General features: G+C 37.0%; 2 protein-coding genes across 8 annotated transcripts in view; one reads left to right on the top strand and one right to left on the bottom strand.

Annotated features, from left to right (window-relative positions):
• The window catches only part of ift88 (intraflagellar transport 88 homolog), a 302,741-nt gene extending 298,968 nt beyond the window's left edge, over positions 1–3,773 (bottom strand). The window contains exon 1 of the mRNA XM_043691899.1: positions 3,703–3,773. The gene's annotated coding sequence lies outside the window, so the exon portion shown is untranslated. The remainder of the gene's footprint in view (positions 1–3,702) is intronic.
• A 47-nt stretch (positions 3,774–3,820) lies between these two features.
• gja3 (gap junction protein, alpha 3) overlaps positions 3,821–15,140 on the top strand; it is a 44,297-nt gene continuing 32,977 nt past the window's right edge. For 3 of the 7 annotated variants that reach the window (XR_006311933.1, XM_043691903.1, XM_043691902.1), the window contains exons 1-2: positions 3,889–3,975; positions 8,376–9,624. Coding sequence is in view for 6 of the 7 variants with exons in the window: in XM_043691903.1 (XP_043547838.1) it covers positions 8,393–9,577 (1,185 nt within the window). In the remaining variant the exon portion in view is untranslated. Of the gene's footprint in view, positions 3,861–3,888; positions 3,976–4,067; positions 4,150–4,172; positions 4,364–7,381; positions 7,405–8,375; positions 12,397–15,140 lie in introns of those variants that run through there. The other 4 variants (XM_043691905.1, XM_043691904.1, XM_043691906.1 and 1 more) reach the window with 4 other exon arrangements.

Below are 15,140 nucleotides of genomic sequence, written 5' to 3'. Positions count from 1 at the left end.
AGTCTAACTGACCCTTAGCTTTGTAAGGGCTAGTGTTGAAGACTGCATTAAATTCCATTCAATATGATCATGTCATACAATCATGGGCAGAAAAATGGGGATCTCAAAGAAGATAGATGCATCATCTATGTCTCCCCATAGTTTTGGTAATGATGTGTATCTAGCTAATGTAAGTTGTACCTAATTAGTATCGTGCAATAAACTACATTTTACTGAGAAGAGGATCTTCTTGTTACTCTACCCAGTAAGCCACATAATCAGGGAAGGAGAAATGGTGCAGCATCCTTCTAGCCACAAATACCACAAGAACTAATCCACAACTATAAGCTACATATTCTATCATCTCCAGACAAACGGTTCAACACATTCCTCATTGACTTCCACTTTCTTTGTTTCATGATTTCAGTTCATCTAAACATATACTGCTTATATCTTACTTAGCACGAAGTTATGTTGGGGAGTACACCTGGTTTCATTTATCAGCATTGGTTAAAGGATCCCAGCATGCACACTTAAAGTTCTATCTTTGTTGAAAGGTCTGAATTTGGTTTTTCCTATCTCTAACTGCATAAAATAAAAGCTATGGACCCTGATAATATGTCAACTAAAATATTCAAGAAACCACTTACTTGCCAAGCTGTACTACTGCATCTACCACAATTTTGGAAAATTGCCCAGGTATATCCTGTCCCTTAAAAATAATCAGGACAAATTCAATCCAGCATTTACAAACTCATCAATCTTTTTCATCAGCGAAGTGATAGTACTTACTATAATGAATTTGGCTGCATTTTGGATACACTGGCCCAGACTTCATTACAGCCATGGACAAACTCAAAAAAGGATATGATAGTGACTGCCCTTGATATCAAGGTATCATGTGAGCAAATGTGGCATCAAGAAGACCAAACAAAATTGAAGTAAATAGGAATCAGGAGGAAAATTCTGTATGGTTGGGATCATACTTACACAAAGGAAGATGGTTGTGGTTGATTGATCCAGTCATCTCCATCCCAAGATTTCCCTGTTCTGCAATATTAGAATTCCTCAGGATAATATTTTGTGTCCAATCATCTTCAACAGGTTAATCAATTACCTTCCCTCCATTATAAAATCAGAAGTGGTTTGCTGATGGTTCAGTATGTTTCTTATACTCTACCAAAGCAGCTTGTGCCCATGTTCAGCAAGATCTGGAAAGTATTTATGCTTAGGTTGATAAGATGGTGCACAAGTTTCTAACACACAAGTGCCAGACAATAACCATACTCAGCAGAGAGAATCCAACTTCTTCACTTAACATTCAACAGTTTTGCCATTGATGAATCCTCCATTACCAACATTCTGGGACTTCCATTGGCCAGAAACTTAATTAGACCCATCATATAAATATTATGGTTACAAGATCAGATCAGAAACTGGAAATTCTGCAGCAGGTCACTCATTGCTTGACTCCAACAACTACAAGGAACAAGACAGGATTATGCATATGTGAGTACATCTTCAACAATCTTCAAGAAACTTAAAACTTTCTTAGGCAGAACAACCACTCGACTGGTACCTCATCCAACATCTTTAACATTTACTTCTTCCACTACTGGGTAGAGAAGGAGCAATGTGTACCATCAATAAGAAGCACAGCAGCAACCCACCAAGACTTTTTGAATGCACCTTCTAAACTAATAATAACATCTCCCACCTAAGACAACATGGAACACCACCATCTTCAAATGCCTCTCTGAGATACACACCAACCTGACTTGGAATAGTATCACTATTCCTTCATTTCTGCTGGGTCAACGTTCTGTGATTCTCTCCCTGACTGCAATATGGGTTACCAATACCACATGGGCTGCAGTATTCCAAGAAAGCAGCTCATCCCTTTCCAAATGGCAGTTACAGATGGCATATAAATGCTGACCCACTCAGCAATATTCACATCCCATGAAAGAATGAAAAACGCTGTTCAAATTCTCTAATTCACATGCTATGCTCATCTGATTCCAACATCCTGTACATTATTCACGCTGCTGGGAAAAGTGCCATAGTTTTATACATTAAAATAGCATTTCAATGCAAATTGCAGATTTAAGGTGAATGAAATTAAGAATTCAGGTAGAGCTGAGAAACAGAACTGAACATATCATTAGTTTCACATCGACATGCTATGAAATAGCACTATTCTCTGGCACCCCACCCAAATATTGACCATACAGAATGAAAATAGTGAATATTTTATTATTCTTTCCACAAAATGATATCACAATGGAGTTTCTGTATAGTGATCAAGGATCTCTGACTCAGTATCTGACCTCCTTAGTGAAGTAACATCAAATCCAATTGCAGTCCCTCGCCACAATGTCAGTGAAGATCAGTTTACTCAGCACAGAGCAGGGATCAAAGCTGAAATCTTCAATATATATGATTCAATGCCACACTAGGTCATGGATCCAGACACTGAACTGACATTAAAATTGTTTTGAAAAAGTTTTACCTACTTACATTGTTTTGTTCGCGCATTGGAGCATGCGCGGTGACACACTATAATGGTGAGTACCTAATGGAACTGTGCGGTTGTCATATGATTGGATACACTAACTTATGCAGTATTACATGGTGCTAGATGCTGGCTGATCATTAAAATAACATAGATGTAAAAATTAAATGATGGAATATTAAGATTCATTTAAGAGTGTAAATACTTAAAGATATGTTATTTTCTCCATCCTGGGTTGATTTTATTTCATACTTTTAAAATGCAGATTTACTTATTTGTTTAAAAATGGCATTCAAAATTGTAATTAGATTTGAGATAGTAGTAAATCAGAACTGAGTTGAGAATGTAAGATACTTTTGCCCTGAATCAGCATAGTTTGTTATTTCTTGTACTGATTTTGCTCTATCCAAATTATTTTACAATACATTTGAGATAATACACAAAGTACCATTTTGGCATCTTTTAACAGAAATAATACGAGTGGAATATAACTTGCTTAGAGATATAATTAATGAGGCTTAATTTTTTATGAACTATGCTTTCATTAAAATAAGCAAATTTCCTATCAGGGAATTATGGAGAGTGTAATGTGGTCAATCAGAAAATAGAACTTCGCAGCGTTATGTGGCAATGCCAAGAATTAGTTTTAGAAACAGCTGCGGCAATGTGTTTAACATTAAACACTTATGACATTTCTAATCATCTTTTTGATTGTTAACATTTTAATACTTTTGAGTCAGTTACTAAATCAACAAAGTTGTTATTTAATCATGGGCTGATATTTTTAACAAATGACACATTTAGTAATGACTTAATAGTCTTAAACTACATTAAACGTTTATCGTTTCTTTTACCGGCAACATTTACATTATAAATGGAAGAATGTATCCATTTGTGGTTAATCAAATTCAGAGTAACTACAAAAATAAATACTATATAACGATGCAATTCAAAAACAATTACCTCCTGTATTCATTCCACTGGAGTCATAGACTAGCAATCTTATATTTTAAAATTTAAAGCATATAATTACGAACATGATCACACTGGGTTGCAAGTTTAGTGAGCAACCAAGTGAATTCAGAGCTACAAAATTCGGGGCTACACAAACACAAAGAATGCGGTAATATTTACAGTGAAAAGTAACTTTTCAGTTTGGTTATTTGTTTTAAAGTGGAGTGATAAGCCCACAAAGATTATAACTCTACCTTCTTCCAGAGTGATGAGTTTTGCTTGGGTCTTTATGGTAGGGGCGTGGCGTTGTCCTCCGTCTAGTGACAAGCGAGCTTCAGCCATGCATTCTCTCATAACGTGACAGCGGCGATGGCTGGGGGAGAGCCGAAACTTCGCGCGGTCCAATCTGCAGGTTTAATAGAGCTTTGAATCACTTTTCTCTTCCTCGCAAGACTGCCTTGGAAATCAATGTGTGAAGAAAGTGATTGTGCTTAAATAGGCTGTCTGACAGCGGTCAGAAGTGTTGGGTAAGCTGGCAGTAGTGCTGGGGAGGGGGAGGGTTACATAGAACAAGTCTGCTTCGTGTCCCCAGTGCATTCAAAATATGGCATCTATGACAGCCGGATGTGTTAGTAGCTAGCTGGGTTTGTCATCTCTATTTGAGTATGATACAATTTGGTATCATGAAACATTTTGACGAGGTGAGAGTCTTCACACACGTCTTTTTTTATGTGGCTGGTGGTTGGACGGGTATGATGAAGTTTCTTATGGAAGGATTTTCAGTGTCTAGTTTAATACGATTTCAACTGAAATTTACAGTTGAGCAACTGGTAAATGTTTGGTTGTAAAACAGTGGTAAAGTAGTTTATTAGTGTATGAAAAGAACGGCCTCGCTGATCCCGATGATCCCTCATGGTGAGTGTATTCTGAAACTCAAAGCCTATGGTTCAGATTAAGGTTGGTATGACTGAAATGAGCTGCAACATTTTAGGTTAAATTCGGTTCTGCGCAAACTTGTTTGTTATTTTTATTCTATTAATTTCCAAGCAACTTCAAATATACTTTTGGAAAACAAAAGCAGCTTTAAAACGGCACATCTGGGACCCAGCATCCCCATAAACCAAATATTGTAGAATTAACTCTAATTTCACCGTTAAAACACCAGAAGTAGTTTTCCGGCAGAACTTAGAGGAAGACACTGTCATTAACAACAATGAATCAAAATACACTTTAACAACATCGACATCGTAACTGACCAGAGAGATTTTCATCTTCATTGCATTTAGTTACCTTTTCTAGAAGCACTGTTCTACAATCCTTGATGACTACAATGGTTATAAAAACGGAGACTATTTACAGCAAACCACAGTGTTATAAATCTGATTATTTCCTTTCGCAGCAGTTTCTTGAATTTTCTTCTTAATTTAACAGGCATCAGAATTTTCCACTTAAATAAGGCGTCATTGATGTTACATTTAAGCAATAGTGCCATGGATAATGATTAAGTGTTTGCTTTTATTTTTCATACCAAATTGTGTAATTTATTGACACTCTCCACGAAATGGCAATAATGACACTGAAGCAAAAATATAATGTGAGAAATATTACACGAGTAAAATCGATTCTATTTTGTACAGGGCACCTGTTGATGCCACGTGAAGCTGAATAAGCTATTTTTTCCTTATTCAGCAATTTGTTTTCTGTTGACGCAAGCATTTGTAGAAAGCTGCATCTCAGTCCGCTGAATTGCCAGGATTTCAAATTCTTAAATTGATGGTTATGAGGTACATGCAACACAAAAATTTAAACTTCTTGACTATCTAGTTTTGATATGAACAAGTTAAACGATTTATATTTTAATTATTACAATGTAAATTGATTACCGATACTTTAATTAATCGTAATGGTATTGAACTTAAAAACGACTTAAATTTTGTGTTCCCTAGACCGAGAGACACGGCTTCCAATCCCACCTGTTTCTGAGGTGTGTAATCACATCTCTGAACAGCTTGATCGGAGAAATAGGTTATTTTTTTTTTAAAAAGTAGTTAGTGGTTGCCAATGATATTCTAATAAGCCCAGTATTAAACCTAAACAGAATTAACTTTTCACAAATCTGGTTGGAGGCCTATTTCAAGCAAATTTTAAAATGCTAAATGTTCAATGTAAATTCCAAGGTTGATTTAGTTAAAAATCACACAATACCAGGTTATAGTCCAACAGGTTTAATTGGAAGCACACTAGCTTTCGGAGCGACGCTCCTTCATCAGGTGATTGTCAAAAGTTTGGGAAGACGTTGATAGATTTTATACGATCTGAAACACAACTCGTATACATTCAAAAGGCGATACTCCTGCATTTCGATTATTAGTAATATATATCCAGTGTAATCGTCAACATCATGTTCTTATGTAACACATGCATTTCTGCGTGATATGCTTCATAATATTCTTTTAGACTGAATCACTAATACCGAATTTGCCTTTTTAAATTTAATTTGTGGTGCAAGCCAAATTCAGTCTGGTGAGATTGAGTACATAACACAAATGTTTTCGCTTTAATAACGACTTGGCTAGTCATTTATACGCACGAACCATTTTACGTGCCTGTTTTGAACGATCAAACGTGTCTGAAATTATGCTATTTTGGTGTTAATAAACCCATCAATGCAATTAACTGTTATGAGTTACACTTTTCGACAATTACGTTCTCTGTGACTCAAACCAGCAATTCACATCTAGGATACACAACTGTATCCTAGATCCTAGAGGGCACCGCTAAATTGAAATAAGTAGAACTAATATTTTAAAACGAACCAAAGTGCAAAATAATGAATTCAAATGATAACAATACGAATGAAAAGTAAAAGGCAATGCATTGCAGAAATGTCGTTTGGTGATATAAAACCGATAAACAATTAAGGCAATGAATATGTCAACGATTTCAAATAACCAGCTACATCAACTTGCAAATTCTTACAAGGCTGGAAAAATGTCCATTGTATTAAAAGAATGCTGGTTGTGATTGGCCGAGGCATATTCAACCTGGAATAAGAAATATATCAGTGTTTGAATATGTAAACTGAAAGATGTTCAATGAGATTATATTTATTGATAACTAAATGACATTGAAATGAATTGATGAAGGAAATCGGGCATGTTCGTTACTTGGCGGTACAGCTATGCGATCAAGTAAAATTAAACCTAATGGGTACTGATGGAAAATCGGGTCAATAATTTATCAGTTAGTACACACAAACAATAAGTTAATGTTTCTGAAATTAGTTATTATAGTTCAAAACTGGAAACTGCTAGTCTTACCGTCATTATCAAAATCAGCAACTGGCATATCTCTTAATATTTCACAGAAGTGCCTTTAGTTGTTTTATGCGGTGATTTCTAGGGTAGTTGCAACAACCTAAAATATTAAGGGAAAGGTTGAAGAAACGAAATTGAATGTACTGATCAATTTATAGGAGTCCAAACCTATCATTCAAGTTATTGAATTTATTATGCAGTTATTCACAACACGGATAAGATTCATCTGACATATGTTTATTCTGTGTGCTGTGGAAATCACTAGAAATGTATTTATTGAAGGCTGCAGATATTTTAATCAACCTGTTCAGACGTGTAACGATATATTTCTGGAATAGGATGGGACTTGAACCTAGGCGTTCTGGCCCAGAGGTAGAGGCACTACCACTGCATCACAAGACCCCACCCCCACCCTGTGTGCGTCTATGGTTTATTGCCCCGCCTTTTAATAGATACAAATCGTATCATCGATAGAATCATGACGATTTCTTGATACGATTTTTGGACAAGCGCAACTGGTCCCCACCACGCCCCCCATCTTCCACATCATGCAGATAATATGAAAAGCAGCGTCCTATGTACTAGAGCAGGCAATTTGATTTGATTTAAGCAATTTTACTGGTTCAGTGTTTCTTTTCGGTACTGTTTCCAGTGATTTCTTAAGATTTCCATATCATACAGTTATTACCATTTCCTCAAAAGACATATTTCCAAATACTTTTCAAAGTGCTTTTCGCATAAATGACTTAATATCATTGTTTCATATTCAATTTCTAAATGTTCTGTTTACTAATATGCATGGTATTTGGACTGACGCCAAATTACGGCATTCTTTTCAGAACTCAAACAGATTTGTAAATCTGCAAATAGATGTAGAGTTTTAGTTTCAGATTTTAAAGCAATTGATTGGTTTCCGACTTAATTGGCAAAATACAAGATTTATCATCTTTAATTATTTGATATAGATCACAACAATTTGTACATTTAAATGGGAAAATGAAGTGGCAAAAATACCCACTTTGTAAGAACATGCGGGGTACAATAATGTAATTAGCGCGATTTAAATTGATAAAGAATATGTCAAAAGATTATTTTCAAAATGAACGATATTGTGTCGTCGCAATTATAATACTATCTATGGCCATTTCAACAAAGGTCTTTTCCCTGGGGTGGGCGACTCCAAAACTAGAGGGCAGAGGTTTAGGGTGAGATGGGAAAATTTAAAAGTGACCTATGGAACAACTTTTTCACACAGAGGGTGGTGCGTGTATGGAATGAGCTTCCAGAGGAAGTGGTGGAGGCTGGTACAACATTTAAAAGGCATCTGGCTGGGCATATGAATGTGAAGGGTTTAGACGGATATGTGTCAGGTGCTGGCAAATGGGACTAGATTAGGTTAGGATATCTGGTTTAATGGACCAGTTGGACCGAAGGGTCTGTTTCCTGTTGTACATCTCTATGACTCCATATTAGCTTTTTAATAACCACAATTAAGCTTAATGACTGGCATTGCGTATTTTCAAAACCATTACTCCAAATATCCACCAAGGGTTTAGCCTTCCCATTCTCCAATATCTAATGGCTCTTTGTTCTATGGATTGTTTTTGCAGGATAGAGATTTGAAACAATGGGTGACTGGAGTTTTCTGGGAAGGCTTTTGGAGAATGCGCAGGAACACTCGACAGTGGTAGGCAAGGTTTGGTTGACTGTGCTCTTCATCTTCCGAATCCTAGTTCTGGGGGCTGCGGCTGAGGAAGTCTGGGGAGATGAGCAATCCGATTTCACCTGCAATACCCAGCAGCCTGGTTGTGAGAACGTCTGCTATGATAAGGCATTTCCCATCTCTCACATCCGATTCTGGGTGCTCCAGATCATCTTCGTGTCAACGCCTACCTTGATATATCTGGGCCATGTACTGCACATTGTGCGGATGGAAGATAAAAGGAAAGAGAGGGAAGAAGAGATTAGAAAAGCCCAGAATGAAGCAGACAAAGAACTGCTGCTTAAAAATGGTAAAAAGGAGAAGCTTCCTTTTAGAGATGACCATGGCAAAATCCGAATTCAAGGGGCTTTGCTACGCACCTACGTTTTCAATATAATTTTCAAAGCGATGTTTGAAATTGGATTTATTGTAGGTCAGTATATCTTGTATGGCTTTAAGCTTAGTCCACTGTATCGGTGCAATAGATGGCCATGCCCCAACACCGTGGACTGCTTCATATCACGGCCAACAGAGAAGACTATCTTCATCCTATTTATGCTTGTGGTGGCTTGCGTGTCCCTTTTCTTGAACCTAATGGAAATCTATCACCTCGGATGGAAGAAGCTGCGACAGGGTGTAACCAACCGACAGCCCCCGGAACTGGAGAAGAAGCCGGAGCCCCTGACGCCAATCACAAGAACTGCCCCAAGCACCTTCAGCTATCCATACTTCCCAGACACAGCCGAGGGACCCCATCCCTACCCCGGAGGCCCGCCGAATGAGTTCAAAATGGCGGCGTTGCCCGAGGATAGGTCGCCGTACATAGCATACAACAACAAATTGGCTGCCGAGCAGAACTGGGCCAACATGGCCGCCGAGCAAAACCGCCATCTCAGCGCCAGCAACGACAATGGTAACGGGAGTCAGGAGCATGCGCTCCTCGTGCCGGCCAATCAGGAGAGCGCGTCTGCGGGCGGGGTTCCGCGCGGCAACGGTCACCTGACCACAATGGCCGAGATGCACGAGGCTCCCGTTACTGACACACGACCGTTGAGCCGGGCCAGCAGAGCAAGCAGCGGCCGAGCAAGGTCGGACGATCTGGCGGTTTAGCGTCCGCTTCAGACATCACTCGTCCTCCTTCATCCTCTCTTAAATCGGTACAAAATTTTAATATCAAATCGGGTAGGTGGGAGAACCATGCATGCTGAGAAGCATGTAATTGCGATGCGCTCCCGGAGTTATATTGTTAGTGGTTTTCACAGAGCCGATTTTGTTAAAAGTTACACGCCTGTTAGCTTAAACATTTAGATATGTTCCGATTTTATGTTTTTCATAAACGAAAATCTACTGATTAACTTAATTAAGTAGACAGCCAAAAATGACTATGCTCTTGATTTCGCATCATGTGGAAGTTAAACCGGATTCAGGAAAGTATACTTCCAATTGATTTATGATCATTAATTTCACCTCTAAGAGCTCATTTTACCGAACCCCCTACTACATGTTGACTTAAGAACTGTACTTTTTAATACGTTAATCACTATTTTATGGCAAGGTAAGATGTCTACAGTAAACTCGATAAACAACTCCTTAAATGTCTTATTCAAGTTAAAAATATGCACTCTGATTGTAATCTGTTCTCTTTAAATGAATAAGTACGTAAAGTCTTTAAAGCCGAACACCAAATTGCAGAATGCTTCATCACTCATGAGACATACTCAACTTAGATCTACTAAAGAGTTGCAATATTTAACTTCTTGGTTTTCATCCATCTCCAGTGTTCTACGTGGCTCAACAATGTTGTAAAATATTAAATTGTTCTGCTTATAGTGACAAAAGACAAGGAATGAATGCATGTTTTATAGCATATGGTACATGGAAATAACATGAATTTAAGTGTATTCTAAAAAGTATCATGGCAAGGTAGCAAGCAAACCAATTATAGAGTAAGGGGGATACATTGCAGTTTATTTGTGTGTGAGGGTATGTTTGTGTGTGTTAATAGATACAGTACTATTCTGACAAATTTAGGAGTCCATCACACTTGACTACATCAGAGCAGAAGATGGGTTAGAATGACCAAGAAGTAATATAAAATTATAGTTTGCAATAAAACCAAAAGTAATTTTTTTACTTTTTAAAAAGGTTTTTAGGTTAAGTTTACCATCACAACATGGTTTTTAAAAAAACCATCAATAAAATTGAAAGTCCCAAGTGTTTATTTACCTTTCCAACACCATGTTAAATTTGGAACGATCAAACAGTAGTTCTGTAATTACTGCTATAAGCCTTAATTGTGAGAGATGACAACATACTACTAATATTCCAGGGCTAGGACATGATGCTGCAACCTACTTTTCATTGCTGGAAGAAAGAAAAACAGTGAATTGAATTTTGTTGCTTTAGGTACTTAGTTTTGATGTGTTTTCGAGATTAGGAATCTTGGCTATTATCAGGAAAACAAGTGTTAAAATGTCAATTGCCCTTGACAGCCATGGTAGAATCTTCAAAGAATCATTATGCAAAACAAGGCTGCACAGGCCATTCATAATCACATCTTTTTAGGAGATGAGAACCTGAGTAAAAGTTGATAAAACTTTCAGGAATAAAGGACATACAGAAACTGTTATGTATTAGAGGTATTCTAGGTTTCATCTGTACTTCAAAGTCACATTGACTTTGGAAACAGATTTTATGACCAGCAACCTCTTTTCCTTTTTAAAAAAAAGAGAGCAATGCTATTACTTTAATTGCATGGTTTAATGCAAGAGCTATTGTCAAAATGTAGTCCATTTTCCGAAGTACCCTAACTCAAAAAAAATCTTAGAACAGACTTACTTGTGGCGTTGTTTTTAGTTATAGTGAAAAGATAAACAAACAAATCTGCTCTTATCAATGAGTTGATCTTCTTATATAATGTTTTAAACAATTGGCATTTGTTTTGATGAATCCAATAGATAATTGGCGAAATAAACAAACAAAATTACATATTTCTTGAATTAAGGAATCAAAAGTTTCCTTTAATTTAATTTTCAAGGATTAATTTAATTTTCTATCTTGGGATTACTTTATTTATGAAACCCTTAACATTATTAACTAAATAAATGAAGGAATAAGCTTGTAGGTGTAATATTTTTAACATTCTTTATTTGCACCTATTTTCTTGTACTGTATGTGATGTCTTTGTGACAGTGTTACGGTTTCTGAAAGTTTACGTCTAAAATTGCACATTTGAGCAAACAAAAAATAAGATGCCAAAGTTTATATTGTTGGATACCAAATTTTAAGAAAATAGCCCTGCCGATATGTATCGAATTCAAAGTAAATGTCTTAATACTAAATTGGGGCTCTTCACAGAAAAGGCAGTACATACAATAAAAAAAATTCTGGTATACACATGAAAGTTATTACATTTGTTATTGTATTACACCTAATTTATGCTGAATGTGAGAAATACACAGCTTTAGCCACAGAATAATTTACCTTGCGATAGAAAATCATGTAGCATTGGGATATAGCAGTGGGGCATATTTGGTGATTAGTCCAGTATACATTTACTACACCAGAAGACTATATTAGGTGAGAAAATATTTTGTACACTAAATTTGAGTTGACTAATTAGGTTTCTTAATTCAATGTGTTGCTTTCTACTATGCTTTTCGTTAACAGCCAAAGATTTGCCTAGAGGTTTCAAAGCCTGCTTGTTGCCCATGAAAACATTCTATTACTTACCTAATACAGTATATCCTCTCATTCAGAGGCAAAGTATTTCTGGGCAGTCAAGGGCATTCAATGATTTGGAGCAAAAACAGCAAAGCTGTTTTAAGTACTGTCTTTAAAGATGTGCCTTATGTATTATAATCTGTAAGAGCAAATTGATGTAAATGTTAATTTACCTCAAATGTTTACAAAAGTGTTATCTAATAAACGTTTTTTGTACCATCTTCTTGCCTGATCACTTCAGAGCAATATCCTTGTTTTACATAATTTTTAAAAAATTGACTCATGTTTTTCAGATAGGTATAAAATTAAATCAACTAGAACACAAGAATACTCAAGAATGAAACAATCTGCTAAACCTCCAAATTTCTGCCTCCGATATAAATGTATAGAGACCAAAACCGCGCACACGATTCCAAGTGTAGCTTCAAAGCCTTGCACAATTGTGTCAATGATCTTAAGCTTATGTTCCAATTTCCTTGCACACAAAGCAAGCGTACCACTTTCTTTCCCAATTGCTCGTTGTACCTGTATGCTAACTCTGTGTTCCATATAGAAGCCTCTCCGAACATTAGCAGTTATAAGCTTCAAGCCTCTTAAGACTAATTTAATAGCCTCACATTTCTCCCCATTGTACTCCACCTATCTCCTTTTGCCCACTCATTTAACATCTCTTTGCAGCCTATGTCCTTCACACACCTTACATTTCCACATGATTTTGAATCATCTGCAGACTTTGCTCAGCCTGCCAACTTGAAAATGTATCATTTATTTGTATTATCTGTCTCTGTTCATTAACTAATCCTCTAAACATGCAAATACACCATTCTAATAACTTGTGTATTAACCTTTTATGTGCCACCTTATCAAGCATTTGTTAGAAATCCAAGTTTACTACTCCACTTTCTGTTCTTCCAGTTACACCCTCAAAATAACACATTTTTGAAACAGAATTTTCTGTGAAGTCACACAAATCACACTGTGCGTTTCTATGTATATTCTTAATAAAACTTTCCTGATAACTGATATCAAGCTAACTGGCCTGTAGTTGCCCCTTCTTGAATAATGATGTTGCATTTGCTAACTTCCAGTTTGCTGGGTCCATTCCAGAATCTAGTGAATTTTCAGTGCATCCACCATCTCTGCAATAATCCCTTGTGGAATCCTAGGATGCAGGCCACTAGACTCTGAAAGTTTACCTGATTTTAGTCTCTTCTGTTTCTGCTGTATTTTTCCTCTACTAATGCTAATTAACTTAATTTCCTTGAAGTTATTAGCCCCTAAATATCCTCTGTATCTACTATGTTGCCAACCACAATCAACTTACAGTTGGGATAGTTTGCTATAACTATCCTTTATCCATGTGCTGTCCACTTCTATGACTCTGTGGGGACACCTAAGGTCTACTTGGATTATGTGGTAAAGGAAAACTACTAGTGAGCCTTAATGAGTAGAAGATCCTGTCTTAAAAAAGATGTAACTTATTGCATGATAGCAATAGGTACAGGTTACATTAGTAAGTTAGACATTGCTACAAAGAGTATGAGGAGACATAAGACATAAGTCTGTCCCCTCTGAGATTCTAATCTGTTCTATCTTTCAGTTTGGATGCTTAATAATGTCTCCAACATTAACCATTTCAGAACCATTACCTTATAAAGTACCCTTAATTTCTGGTATGTAACTTGTGCATTCTATTATGAAGGCAGGCACAAAATATTTATTTAGTCTCTTTGCCATTATGTTCATTCCCCATGATAATTTCTCTTCCCTCTGCTTCTCAGGGATCAATGTTTAGTCCAACTACTCTCTCCCTTTACACATTGTATTTTCACGAATCCTGGATAGCTTACTCTCATTATTTTGATAGCCATTTGCTGGTTTCTAATATTTTTAATCCTCAGACTGTCCATTAAACTTTACTATGTTATATGCCTCTTTAATAATCCCTTAACTTTAATACACCCCAGATGTATCTTTCTCGTTGAATTTTTATGTTTCAACAGAACATATTTAAGTTGAATATTTTGTACTATTACTTTGAATGTATACCACAGTTTATTATCACCATACTGTTTGCACAATCGACCTTAGCCAGCTCTCTGCTCATGCCTATGCAATAGGCTTTGTTTAAACTTTAAGATTGTTGTTTGTGATTGAGGTTTGCAATTTTCAAACTTAATGTGGAATTAATTGTATTATATTCTCTAATTCACAGTGGACTTTTTGCCATGATATTATGAATTATGTGAGAATGTAACAAGACCATAAAAAATTGGGAACAGGAGTATGCCATTCAGCTCTTTGAGCCCATTCCACTATTCAATTGGCTTATGGATGATATACCTCCATATACCTTTCCCTGCGTGGCCCCGTATCCACCGATGTTTTTAATGTGTAAATCTGTCAATCACAATTTTGCAGATATTTCATGATTTAGCCTCCACAGCTCTCTGGGTGAGAACTCCAAATATCGCTCATGCTTTGACTGAAGGAATTCCTCTCACCTCAGTCTTAACTGCTTTGTCAAATATTCTTCAGACTACTTCCCTGCCCACCCAGGGGAAAGACAACGGTATAGTGATATCGTGACTAGATCAGACATCCATGGTAATGCTCTGGTGGCATGAATTTGAAGGAGACAGTAAGGTCTGCAGATGCTGGAGATCAGAGTTGAGAGTGTGCACTGGAAAAGCACAGCAGGTCAAGCAGCATCCGAGAAGCAGGAAAATCAATGTTTCGGGCTGGAACCCTTCTTCAGAAATGCGGCTGGGAGCCTTGAGGGTGGAGAGATAAATGAGAGAGGGGTGGGGGAAAGTAGCTGAGAGTGCAATAGGTGGGTGGAGATGGGGGTAAAAGTGATAGGTCTGAGAGGAGGGTGGAGCGGATAGGTGGAAAGGAAGATTGACAGGTGGGACAGGTCATGAGGGCAGTGCTGAGCTGGAAGGTTGGA

Source organism: Chiloscyllium plagiosum, chromosome 6, assembly GCF_004010195.1.
Source record: "Chiloscyllium plagiosum isolate BGI_BamShark_2017 chromosome 6, ASM401019v2, whole genome shotgun sequence".
Lineage (NCBI taxonomy): Eukaryota > Metazoa > Chordata > Chondrichthyes > Orectolobiformes > Hemiscylliidae > Chiloscyllium > Chiloscyllium plagiosum.
This window is presented reverse-complemented; position numbering and strand designations above follow the sequence as displayed.